The sequence below is a fragment of the Salvelinus namaycush genome, chromosome 7 (assembly GCF_016432855.1).
Source record: "Salvelinus namaycush isolate Seneca chromosome 7, SaNama_1.0, whole genome shotgun sequence".
Lineage (NCBI taxonomy): Eukaryota > Metazoa > Chordata > Actinopteri > Salmoniformes > Salmonidae > Salvelinus > Salvelinus namaycush.
This window is the reverse complement of record NC_052313.1, coordinates 41,799,236-41,812,641: the sequence shown is the minus strand read 5'-3', so window position 1 is coordinate 41,812,641 and position 13,406 is coordinate 41,799,236. Positions and strand designations below refer to the sequence as shown.

The 13,406-nt window shown below is 39.3% G+C and overlaps 1 protein-coding gene across 1 annotated transcript in view; it reads right to left on the bottom strand.

Moving 5' to 3' along the window:
- LOC120050722 (low-density lipoprotein receptor-related protein 1B-like) overlaps positions 1–10,276 on the bottom strand; it is a 172,120-nt gene extending 161,844 nt beyond the window's left edge. Inside the window, exon 1 of the mRNA XM_038997286.1 lies at positions 10,255–10,276. Within this exon, the coding sequence (XP_038853214.1) occupies positions 10,255–10,276 (22 nt within the window). The remainder of the gene's footprint in view (positions 1–10,254) is intronic.
- Positions 10,277–13,406: the final 3,130 nt, after the last annotated feature.

The following is a 13,406-nucleotide window of genomic DNA, read 5'->3' as shown; positions in this document are numbered from 1 at the left end:
CAACCCCCCCATGCTCTAACAGAGCCCCACCCCAAAACCAGACATGATGTACAATGAGGGTTCCATTTTTTTTACCCCGTTTTCATGGTATCCAATTGGTAGTTACATACTTGTCTCATCACCTGGAACTCCTGTACGGACTCAGGAGAGGCAAAAGTCAAGTGCCATGCATCCACAACCCAAACCAAGCCGCACTGCTTCTTGACACAATGCCCACTTAACCCGGAAGCCACCAATGTGTCAGAGGAAACACCATGCACCTGGTGACCGTGTCAGCATGCACTGCAGCCGGCACGCCGCAGGAGTCACTGGTGTGCGAATGGACAAGGACATCCCTGCCGGCCAAACCTTCCCCTAACCTGGCCGACGCTGGGCCAAATGTGCTCTGCCCCATGGGTCTCCCAGTCGCAGACAGCTGCGACAGAGCCTGGACTCGAACCCAGAATATCTAATGGCACAGCTAGCACTGTGATGCAGTGCCTTAGACCACTGTGCCACTCAGGAAGCCTGTTATGAGGGCTCTATTTTAACAAACCTACCAACAAACCTGTCAATCTAAGCGCTGAGCAGGTGTGTCAGAAATATGTTTGCTCTTTTCAAAAGCACAGTTATCGGCACAGTTGCTGGCAGTGGACGAAAGGGTTGGGTTTTGATGAATTAACAAGTTATGGGTGTGTTGAAGCTTGGCCCCTCACTGGCCAATCAGGACATGCTCCATGGCTAAATATGCTGTTGTTTCAAGTTGTGTATTTACGGTCTTTTATGTTTTGCTTTGGAATCAACTCCGATTCCAATGTTAGTCCATTATAATTTGTTAAACAGCTTACAGAAAAAATTATTGTCACGTTCCTGACCTGTTTTCCTTTGTCATGTATTTGTTTTAGTTGGTCAGGGTGTGTGTTGGGTGGGTTGGTCTAGGTTTGATTTTCTATGTTGGGATTTTGTGTTCGGCCTGGTATGATTCTCAATCAGAGACAGCTGTCAATCGTTGTCCCTGATTGAGAATCATACTAAGGCAGCCAGGGTTTCACTTGTGTTTTGTGGGTGTGTGTTCCTGTGTCAGTATTTGGGCCACACAGGACTGTTTCGGGTTAGTCACGTTTGTTGGTTTTTGTATTTTGTAGTGTTTGTTGTTTTTCCATTAAATAATGAATACTTACCAATCCGCATCTTGGTCCGATCCATGCTCCTCCTCGTCTGAGGAGGAGAACGACTACGACAGCCGTTACACTTATCCCATCTTTGCTAAATATTTAACCTGTTTGCAGTCCACATTGTTCTAATGTAATACCCTTGTTTGAACCAAGTATTGAGTTTATTCTTGTTAGAACCAAGTATTGAGTTTATTTGTTATAATTAAATGGCATTATATTTTAAAGGTGATTGAATTGCTCCTGAATTGTAATGTTGTTAAAGCATTTATTTTGAATAAATATTTCGTTAATGTATAAGTGAATAGGTTGGTTTACATTTAAGTTTAAGTTTTGACCAATAAGGTCGCTTGTTAAGCTGTGGCCAATGGGAGTTGACCTGGTTAACGGGAGGCCTGGGAAAAAAGAGAGGGAGAGAGAAGTTGAGAAAAGGATGGACATTACATTATGAACGTTGGTGAAGAAAAATTATAAAAGAAGACGATAAAAATAGAACAAAACCCATACCTACCTAGTTTTGAAGGGAAATATCGATTTTATTTTATAAGAGTTGTTATAATTTTGTTAAGAAAGACTTAGTAAATACTGAAGCTACCGTCTCATTGTGGAGGTATTGGACAGCCTTGAGGTTAGCCTAGCATCATGTGAAACCGAGAGAGAATTGCTTGGGAAAGATTAAGCAAGCTTGAAATAATTTTGACATGGGTTGTGCACCACTCATTGGGGTTTATTTTTTTTATTTATTTTGATGTGGTGCTTTGAAAATGTAAAAATACACATTTTGACCTTATATATGTTGCCTTGGTGGAGTCATTTCTTGTTTCAATTTAATGGGAAAGTATATCCTTATACAATAACAAAAATCTATAATCATTCCATCTGAAGTTAATAGCCTATTTGTCATGACCTTAGATAGTTTACAATAGGGATTCTTATTGGAGATGTCCTTCTCACCTAACATCCCATGCTGTTGAGATATTGTACGTAAGTTAATATCGTGAAAGTCAAATTCGAGCCTGGTGAGAGGATTACACTAAGTAATTGCATTGCTTCATTGTTGAAATATATACAGTGCTTTTGGAAAGTATTCAGACCCCTTGACTTTTTCCATATTTTGTTACGTTACAGCCTTATTCTAAAATATATATTGTTTCAATTACATTTTCAATTTTTTTGCAAATGTATCAAAAATAAAAAACATAAATACCTTATTTACATTCAGTAAGTCTTCAGACCCTTTGCTATGAGACTCGAAATTGAGCTCATGTGCATACTGTTTCCATTGATCATCCTTGAGATGTTTCTATAACTTGATTGGAGTCCACCTGTGGTTAATTCAACTGATTGGACATGATTTGGAAAGGCACACACCTGTCTATATAAGGTCCCACAGTTGACAGTAGAGCTCCAAGACAGGATTGTGTCGAGGCACAATCTGCAGCATTGAAGGTCGCAAAGAACACAGTGGCCTCCATCATTCTTAAATGGAAGTTTGGAACCACCAAGACTCTTCCTAGAGCTGGCCACCTGGCCAAACTGAGCAATCGGGGGAGAAGGGCCTTGGTCAGGGAGGTGACCAAGAACCAGATGGTCACTGACAGAGCTCTAGAGTTCCTCCGTGGAGATGGAAGAACCTTCCAGAAGGACATCTCTGCAGCACTCCACCAATCAGGCCTTTATGGTAGAATGGCCAGACGGAAGCCACTCCTCATTAAAAAGCACATGACAGCCCGCTTGGAGTTTGCCAAAAGGCACCTAAAGACTCTCAGACCATGAGAAACAAGATTCTCTGGTTTGATGAAACCAAGAATGAACTCTTTGGCCTAAATGCGAAGCGTCACGTCTGGAGGAAACCTGGCACCATCCCTACGGTGAAATATGCTGGTGACTGCATCATGCTATGGGGATGTTTTTCAGCGGCAGGAACTGGGAGACTAGTCAGGTTCGGGGGAAAGATGAACAGAGCAAAGTACAGAGAGATCCTTGATGAAAACTAGAGCGCTCAGGACCTCAGACTGCGGCAAAGGTTCACCTTCTAACAGGACAAGACAATGCAGGACAAGACAGTCTCTGAATGTCCTTGAGTGTCCTTGAGTGGCCCAGCCAGAGCCCGGACCTGAACCCGATCTAACATCTCTGGAGAGACCTGAAAATAGCTGTGCAGCGACGCTCCCCATCCAACCTGCCAGAGCTTGAGAGGATCTGCAGAGAAGAATGGGAGAAACTCCCCAAATACAGGTGTGCCAAGCTTGTAGCGTCATACCCAATAAAACCTGAGGCTGTAGTCTCTGCTACAGGTGCTTCAACAAAGTACTCAGTAAAGGATCTGAATACTTTTGTAAATGTGATATTTTAGTCATTTATTATTTAATTGTTTTGCAAAAAAATTGAAAAACCTGTTTTTGCTTTGTCATTATGGCGTATTGTATGTAGATTGATGAGGGGGGGGGGAACAATTTAATCAATTTTAGAATAAGGCTGTAACGTAACAAAATGTGGAATAAGTCAAGGGGTCTGAATACTTTCCAAATGCACTGTATAACACATAACAAAACAAAGGACTGGACTGCATTGTTGTAAGCTAAAGCAGGACTCCCTCAGAAGATCAGTGATCTCAGGCTCCTAAACTGAGTTAGATCATGGTTGAGGATGGTGATGCCAGATGATGGTAATGCCAGATGATTTCTATCAGGAAGTCTGGTCTCATTGATCAAAAAGCAGCCGGTGCTGAGGTGCATTTTTTAAAGCCAGCTAGCTAGCCAAACCAGACAAGTCAACCTGCCATCAGTCCTGCAAAGCCATGGGTAAAAACAACCAGATACTGCATATCCAATCCACAATGACAAATAATAAAAAAAGTTAAAACAACAAAAAATATATACACTACTGTTCAAAAGTTTGGGGTCACTTAGAAATGTCCTTGTGTTGAAAGAAAGCTCATTTTTTGTCCATTAAAATAACATCAAACTGATCAGAAATACAGTGTAGACACGGTTAATGTTGTAAATGACTATTGTAGCTGGAAACGGCAGATTTTTAATGGGATATGCGTACAGAGGCGCATTATCAGCAACCATCACTCCTGTGTTCCAATGGCACGTTGTGTTAGCGAATCCAAGTTTATCATTTTAAAAAGCTAATTGATCATTAGATAACATAATTGCAAAAGGGTTAACACAGCTGAAAACTGGTGTTCTGATTAAAGAAGCAATAAAACTGGCCTTCTTTCGGCTAGTTGAGTATCTGGAGCATCAGCATTTGTGGGTTCGATTACAGGCTCATAATGGCCAGAAACAAAGAACTTTCTTCTGAAACTCGTCAGTCTATTCTTGTTTTGAAGACGTTTCTTGGCTGTCAGGCACTTAAACCTCTGACAGCATCTTTTCTGCTGCTCAGCTAAGCCTCCAGAGAAGCTGTTAGTGTATGTGTTTTAGACTTTGTTTCGTCTTCAATCCCTTTCTCTCCAAAAATAAATATACCTCGGTGTGACAGCCGCTTCTAAACTGACACTCCCTCAAAGCGCTTTGGCGCAACTTCAAAATGTGTGTATTTTCAGAATTTGATATTTTCGTTTTGAATGACTTGATGCATTTATGTTGTCAATATTGAATTGATGTTGTTTTGAGTGAAATCTGATACTCTGTTTTAGAATCTAATTATAATAATGTCAACGGAAGGCAGCCTAAACAGAGAGCTCTGTACATTTTGTACATACACTACTGTTCAAAAGTTTGGGGTCACTTAGAAATGTCCTTGTTTTTGAAAGAAAAGCAAATTTTTTTGTCCATTAAAATAACATCAAATTTATCAGAAATACAGTGTAGACATAGTTAATGTTGTAAATGACTATTGTAGCTGGAAACGGCATATTTTTTATGGAATATCTACATAGGCGTACAGAGGCCCATTATCAGCAACCATCACTCCTGTGTTCCAATGGCACGTTGTGTTAGCTAATCCAAGTTTATAATTTTAAAAGACTAATTGATCATTAGTAAACTCTGGAACGAATTGCAAATATCACTAAAGCTGGAGACTCATATCTCCTTCACTAACTTTAAGCATCAGCTGTCAGAGCAGCTCACAGATCACTGCACCTGTACATAGCCCATCTGTAAATAGCCCGTCCAACTACCTCATCCCCATATTGTTATTTATTTTATTGTTTTGCTCCTTTGCACCCCAGTATCTCTACTTGCACATTCATCTTCTGCACATCTATCACTCCAGTGTTTAATTGCTAAATTGTAATTACTTAGCCACTATGTCCTATTTATTGCCTTACCTCCCTAATCTTACCTCATTTGCACACACTGTATATAGAATTTTTCCTATTGTGTTATTGACTGTACGTTTGTTTATTCAGTGTGTAACTCTGTGTTGTTATTTGTGTCGCACTGCTTTATCTTGGCCGGGTCGCAGTTGTAAATGAGGACTTGTTCTCAACTGGCCTACCTGGTTAGATAAAAGTGAAATAAAAAATAAATAAATCCATTTGCAATTATGTTAGCACAGCTGAAAACTGTTGTCGTGATTAAAATCTGTTGAGGACAGAGGGCGCTGTTTTCACTTTGGGGGAAAATCGTGCCCAATTTAAATGGCCTTGTACTCAATTCTTGCTCGTACAATATGCATATTATTATTACTATTGGATAGAAAACACTCTCTAGTTTCTAAAACCGTTTGAATTATATCTGTGAGTAAAACAGAACTCATTTTGCAGCAAACTTCCTGACAGGGCCTGTTCTAGGGCCTGCCTATAAATGTCCTTGATATTTATTAGTATACATGCACTTCATACGTCTTCCACTAGATGTCGACAGGCAGTGAGAGAAGAAATGGAGTGTATAACTTGATCTGGGGTCGAATAAAAGCTCTTGGCATGACGTGTCACCAGTTTCCTGTTTTCTGGAGAGCGCGAGAAGGGACCTGGTATTGCCTTCTGAAAAGCTGTCGTTATAGACGACTAATATCTCCGGCTTTGATTTTATTTGATAAATGTGACAATATCATCGTAAAGTATGTTTTTTCAATATAGTTTTATTAGATTATTGAAATTTATTCGGGACGTTAGGCGTGTTGCGCTGTGTGCCTTTGTTCAGGAAGGAGAGCTTCGCGCTACTTTGCTAGCTTTCCGTGCTAATTGACTGGAGAAGAGGACATTCTAAAACCAAACAATGATTGTTCTGGACAAAGGACCCCTTGTACAACATTCTGATGGAAGATCATCAAAAGTAGGACCCATTTTATGATGCTATTTCATATATCTGTCGAACATGTGAAATAGTAGTTTGCGCCCAGATTTTGGGCACGCTCTCGCTATAACTAAGCTGGATGTCGTAATGAAGTTATTTTTAGAATTCTAACACGGCGATTGCATTAAGAACTAGTGTATCTATCATTTCCTATACAACATGTATTTTCTAGTAACGTTTATGAATAGTTATTTGGTCAGAATAGTTGAGTGTCATAAAAATATCCGCACATTCTGGGAAAAAGATGCTACGTTAGCACAATGTATAACCACTGATTTCAGCTCTAAATATGCACATTTTTGAACAAAACATAAGTGTATGTATAACCTGATGTTATCTGATGAAGGTTTATGAAGGTTAGTGAAAATTAATATCTTTTGCTGGTTTATTCGCTATCGCTAACGTGCCTATTGCTATCGCTAATGTGCCTTGATGAATGAATGCGGTAGTGTGGTAGGCTATTGTAGTAAGCTAATATAATGCTATATTGTGTTTTCGCTGTAAAACACTTAAAAAATCGGAAATATTGGCTGGATTCACAAGATGTTTGTCTTTAATTTGCTGTACACCATCGATTTTTCAGAAATGTTTTATGATGAGTATTTAGGTATTTGATGTTGGTGTCTGTAATTACTCTGGCTGCTTCGGTGCTATTTCTGACGGTAGCTGTAATGGTAGCTGCAATGTAAAACTGATTTATACCTCAAATATGCACATTTTTCGAACAAAACATAGATTTATTGTATAACATGTTATAAGACTGTCATCTGATGAAGTTGTTTCTTGGTTAGTTTGGTTGGTTCTTGGTTAGTTAGGTTGGCTTTGTGCATGCTACCTGTGTAATAAAATAACCAGAAGGCCCGCATCCTGGAGTCGCCTCTTCACTGTTGATGTTGAGACTAGTGTTTTCCTGGTACTATTTAATGAAGCTGCCAGTTGAGGACTTCTGAGGCGTCTGTTTCTCAAACTAGACACTCTAATGTACTTGTCCCCCATTGGAGATCAACAATTTCGAACACCTGCACTTTACCCAAACACAGTATAACACTACAACAATACATGTCAGAATTGTACATTGACAATTACATTGGTAATCAAACATTTTACGTAACAGCCTACTCCTCAACTTGAGTATCAACTATATAAATAGACTATACTGTAAAAAATGTAATGTGTAAATAAACTATGTGGTTGAAATGTCTTTCCTACAATCAAACAAATTATGTCTGTGATATTATAATGATCATTTGTCAGAGTTGAACAAACATATTACTTTGGTTAGTTTCTGAAATAGATTTGCTAGAAATAACTGCATGGGCTCATACAAACAGACCCTACAGGCATGTTTAAGTCTTCTGCTCCTAAAAAGGAAGCTTTGCTGAGAACGTTGACAAGTTCACCACCTCCTTCTGCCTGTCAGACTCACAGTCTGTGATCACTAGGAGAAGTGATGTGCTTCGCTAAAGATTTCAGACCTTCACAATAACTAGAGCAAGGGCAAGCCAAGTTTTTATATTAGAACCAGCTGAAAGGGAATGTTAAATGGTTTGGTGAACAACAATTTAGAAACGTAATTAAATTCATGGTTAGGGTCATATAAAATCCGTTTTATTTTTTACCAAATGCAAAAAATGTTTTTTCCCACATTTCATTTTCTCATATACAGTATATATATTTTTTTTTTAAGCAAAACCAAATGTGATGTTCTAAGTCCACAACAATGCTTAAACCACATCAGGAGTCTTTTTTGGAGGGTCTAAAGAGTTTCCACTTTAATTAAAGTGTGCAGAGACTTTTGTGTTTGGCTAGCAGTGTTTTGTAGGCTATTGCACATGGGATGGCAGAGTTTGCCCACTCTATTGATAAAAATCATCATGATATAATTTTGCCAGGTAGGCCTACTTTGCAGTAAACATTTAACTGGGACGGTTTTTGGGAAAGCCTTTGTGTTGTAGCTAACTGGCTACATCATAAACAGGCGCATTTCCATCATGCTCTTACTTCTTCAGAAAGTTGCAGGAAATACAAATCCCTGATGCATTATTTTCATTAATTATGATAAACTAGTGCAATTAATAACTACTTTTCTAATAAACTCAATTTAATACTTTTTCTACTAAGTTAAACATTTTTTGTATGTATTGTTCAAAATGTCTGGATTCCGTGATTCCGTCTGTATCACATACTTATAGTATACTACAGTTTATACTGAATGGAGGTGCCTCAGTCTAATGTATTACTGGATTCTTAATTACAATACAGTACTTCACAGGGATCATTGTTCTGTCATGAAAGTGGCCTCTTATAATCTCACGTTTTTTCTCAAATTACACACCCTGCTTTTTTATTATCAATAATATCTACTGGTAAATATCAGAAAAAATAACAGAACAAAGACACAAGCAGTGTCACACAGTTTAAAAGCTCCAAATGACAGTCTGTCCACATGGGAGATGAATAAATATTTAGTGATGAAAAATTTGTCAGGCAGAATTAAACTATATTAAGCTGCAGCTATCCCCAAAGGGGGGGAGGGGTATGTTTGGTGTTTGGAATAGAACATCCTCTACTCTCTGAAAGTGCATTTCCCACTTTGGCCCAATTGAGTGCAATTTTCAAGAGGAGCTCAGCCCTTATGACTTTAGGGCAACATTCAGCACTGGGGCTTCCATTCAAAAGAATGGCTGTGGGTCTTCACAGAGTTAGCTATAACTTCATGCCTATCCACTTGATGTTGGCTATCCTAACAAACATAGAAACAAGACCATGAGAAGTGTTTTAATTTAACTAAGCAAGTCAGTTAAGAACAAATTCTTATTTACAATGACAGCCTACTGGGGAACCATGGGTTAACTGCCTTATTCAGGGGCAGAACTACAGATTTTTACCTTGACAGCTCAGGGTTTCAATGCTGGCCCAACACTCTAACCACTAGGCTACCTGCCGCCCCTGAGAACCTGAGTGCAAGTTAATATTGATAAAGGGCCACTATTGAACCAAAGATCTATTCCTTACATACTTTACTACTGTAGTTCACATCTCACTTTCCAAGAAAACAAGATGCATTGCATCATTCTACATTTGAGGGTGAACCAGAGGAAAGCATATGACCATAACAGCAGGATATATTCTGTGGTACCTTCATGATTGTTTTATTAGGAGCTTCATTCCTTGCCCCCCACAGAGATAGTGGGCAGGACACCTCGTCTCATAAAAGCATAAGTCACTATGCATTCATCTGCTTTCACAACAAATTAATTATTTGTGTAGGAAAAAAACAAGAGAAGAGAGACTGCCTCAGCAGAAGCGGTTCAAACGGAGCTGCTCCACTTCACTGTGTCTTACCATCCCAGAGTGAAACCGTTTCTTTGTAAAAACTCATCCTGCAACCTCTAAGTCAGATGTGGAATAGTGTTGTTGTTTGATAGAGACCCATTCTCAATAGCACAAACTGGATTAAAAGTATTGAGTCATCTGTCTTGGAACATTTGGCTCCTGGTTTCAAAAAGCATAGCCATTATAGTAACACTACAAATAATAGCCTAGAGAACAAAATGCTTTCTGACTTTCCCAGTACTTTCTCAGGTCATTTTCATAGTGTACACCTCTGTAGCTATTGGATAAATGACTCATATCATTGAGTATTAGGAACTCCAATAAATCCTTAATATTTCAATATTCTAGGATGCAAAGCACTGTAGGCTAACTTAACAGGAGACAAATCAATGTAAACGTTAAATGAACAAACCTTCATTAGGAGTGCAACCTTCCATTCTGTAGAAGGTCAGGTCTTTTCCCCTCCACAACAGCAGCCTATCAAGCATTTATCAACCCACAAACACACTCACAGGCACAGTCAGTCAGAGTCATGATCCTCCGAAATAATTCCTCCACTAAGAACACATGAATAATTTATTGGGCTCATTTAAAAAAATTCAGAGTGGATTTCACAGTCATGCTACTTAATATTATTTCCCTTGGCATGGACCGAAACACATTTAAAACAGGAGTGCTGAGTACCAGTGTGTGTTATAAGTTTTGTTTTTTGGCTGTGGGATATTCAGCGTTTCAGATAGATACCTTAATTGTTCCTATACAGTATGGGATCACAAACTGATCTAAAAAAATCTCTCTCTCTCTTCCTCTTTCTCTCTGTCTCTCTCTGCCACATGATCTTTGACAGCCTCCTAACTTGTCTCGTTCTCCAGACGAATTGTGTGTAGGTAAAAGGTTGCTGTTTGTTTGTATGACAAAGTATCAATGACTGCCCTGCACAACAGCAGTCAGAGCAGTATTGATTTAACATATACCTGGACCCTTAGACTCTGCATTGATCCAATTCTCGTTGGTTCTCTGCAGACATCACATTTGACAAATACAATGGTTGTTGTTGTTGACCTTGGGATGGCTTGTATTACTTTCAGCCAGTGATCATGTCCAGACCTTCATTAACCTTTGACCCTGTAAGGCACTAATCCAAGGGAAAACAAACACAGTGACATTCTAGGGTGTTGTTATCCATCATTGAGGTTTATTTGAGACTTTTCAAAATAAAAACACCTACAGTAAATCAAATCAGTAAATCAGTCAAAAGTTTGGACACATACTCATTCAAGGGTTTTTCTTTATTTTTACTATTTTCTACATTGTAGAATAATAGTGAAGACATCAAAACTATGAAATAACACATTCGGAATCATGTAGTAACAAAAAAAGTGTTCAACAAATCAAAACATATTTTATATTTCAGATTCTTCAAAGTAGCCACCCTTTGCCTTGATGACAGCTTTGCACACTCTTGACACTCTCAACCAGCTTCACGAGGTAGTCACCTGGAATGCATTTCAATTAGCAGGTGTGCCTTGTTAAAAGGTAATTTATGGAATTTCTTTCCTTCTTTATGCTTTTGAGCCAATCAGTTGTGTTCTCACAAGGTAAGGGTGGTATACAGATGACAGCCCTATTTGGTAAAAGACCAAGTCCATATTATGGCAAGAACAGCTCAAATAAGCAAAGAGAAACGACAGTCCATCATTACTTTAAGACATGAAGGTCAGTCAATACGGAAAATTTCAAGAACTTTGAAAGTTTCTTCAAGTGCAGTTGCAAAAACCATCAAGCGCTATGATGAAACTTGCTCTTTTGAGGACCGCCACAGGAAAGAAAGACCCAGAGTTACTTCTGCTGCAGAGGATAAGTTCCTTAGAGTTTTAACTGCACCTCAGATTGAATAAATGCTTCACAGAGTTCAAGTAACAGACACATCTCAACATCAACTGTTCAGAGGAGACTGTGTGAATCAGGCCTTCATGGTCGAATTGCTGCAAAGAAACCACTACTAAAGGACACCAATAAGAAGAAGAGTCTTGCTTGGTCCAAGAAACACAAGCAATGGACATTAGACCAGTGGAAATCTGTCCTTTGGTGTGAGTCCAAATTTGAGATTTTTGGTTCCAACCGCCGTGTCTTTGTGAGATGCAGAGTAGGTGAAAGGATTATCTCTGCATGTGTGGTTCCCAACGTGAAGTATGGAGGAGGAGGTGTGATGGTGTGGGTGTGCTTTCTTGGTGACACCGTCTGTGATTTATTTCGAATTCAAGGCACACTTAACCAGCAAGGCTACCACAACATTCTGCAGCGATAAGCCATCTCATCTTGTGACGTGGCAATGTTGGACCCAGGTGCAGAGAAGAGACCAGACGAGGAATCAGTGGTTAAGGATAAACATAATACTTTACTGAGAAACGGTAGCCGCAGGAAACGAACGCACAGGGTAAATAATTCAAGCTTCTGCAAAGGACAACAGAAAACACCTCTTTTAACAGGGAAATCATAATGAGTAAATTGGACACAACTGAGTGTCGTTAATGTCTCTAGGGCGGTCTCTGCCGCCCTCTGATGACAGGTGGAACCATGTCACATCTGGTTTGCCCTTAGTGGGACTATCATTTGTTTTTCAACAGGACAATGACCCAAAACACACCTCCAGACTGTGTATGGGCTATTTGACCAAGGAGAGTGATGTAGTGCTGCATCAGATGATGTCTCATTTCTAAACATTGCATAGGCACAAAAGAAGGCCTACGCCACTTTCTAAGCAAACATTGGGATTTATAAAAACAAACTTGACGGGAGACTGTGCGGCCCTCCACGGACACTTTGACCCATACGTACGCACATAACATGGAGAAATGAGAAACTGCGACTCCGATGGCAGAAGGATGAAACTCGAGAAACGCTTTAAAATTGATACCATTGTGTAAAAATAAATCGAAGAGTTCCCTGGAGTGCACACAAAAAAAACATGATTTAGGATAACAAATACAAACGGAGATATCTGTTTTTGCAAAAGAATCTCTCAAATATGTTGTACAGTTTAATCGGGAATCATATTTAATTGGATCTGTAATTATTAAACAATACTTGCATGTTATGAAATGTATTCTCATAAATAATAAGGTGAACAGTAAGACAAATTACTTTTAAACTGATACCGTTTTCGATGCCTCAATCGGGCAGATAAGAATGCACAGTTTCATATATTGTTATCACATGTTGGTTGTGCAGAACTGTCAATGTGATAATGACCCTATCATTTTCAATTTAGTCAGTTACAATCAGGGTAATTACCACACCTGAAGGTGTTATGCAATTGGGTAGCTTAGACAATCAAATGGGTGGGTGTAAAAAGGCATGCAATTACAATGCGTAATGACGCACAATGGCTGCTTTGGCACTGTTGGAAGACTTGGCGAATGGAAGAATTCAGAGAGAGTGAATTTTCAGAGACCAGCAAGGCCAATGATGATTGGCCAATGATGATGAGTGGCTTATTATTATTACCAAGAGCTGTTCTCTTGGATCTCTGTGCTGTAGTGGGCCCAGCTTTACAGAGAATCACCCGCAGAAACCAAGCCGTGCCTGTCCCACTTCAACTCCTTGGCAACCTCATTAAAAACGTTGATGGTGTCTCTGCGTTTGCAGGACTGCATGTGAGGAT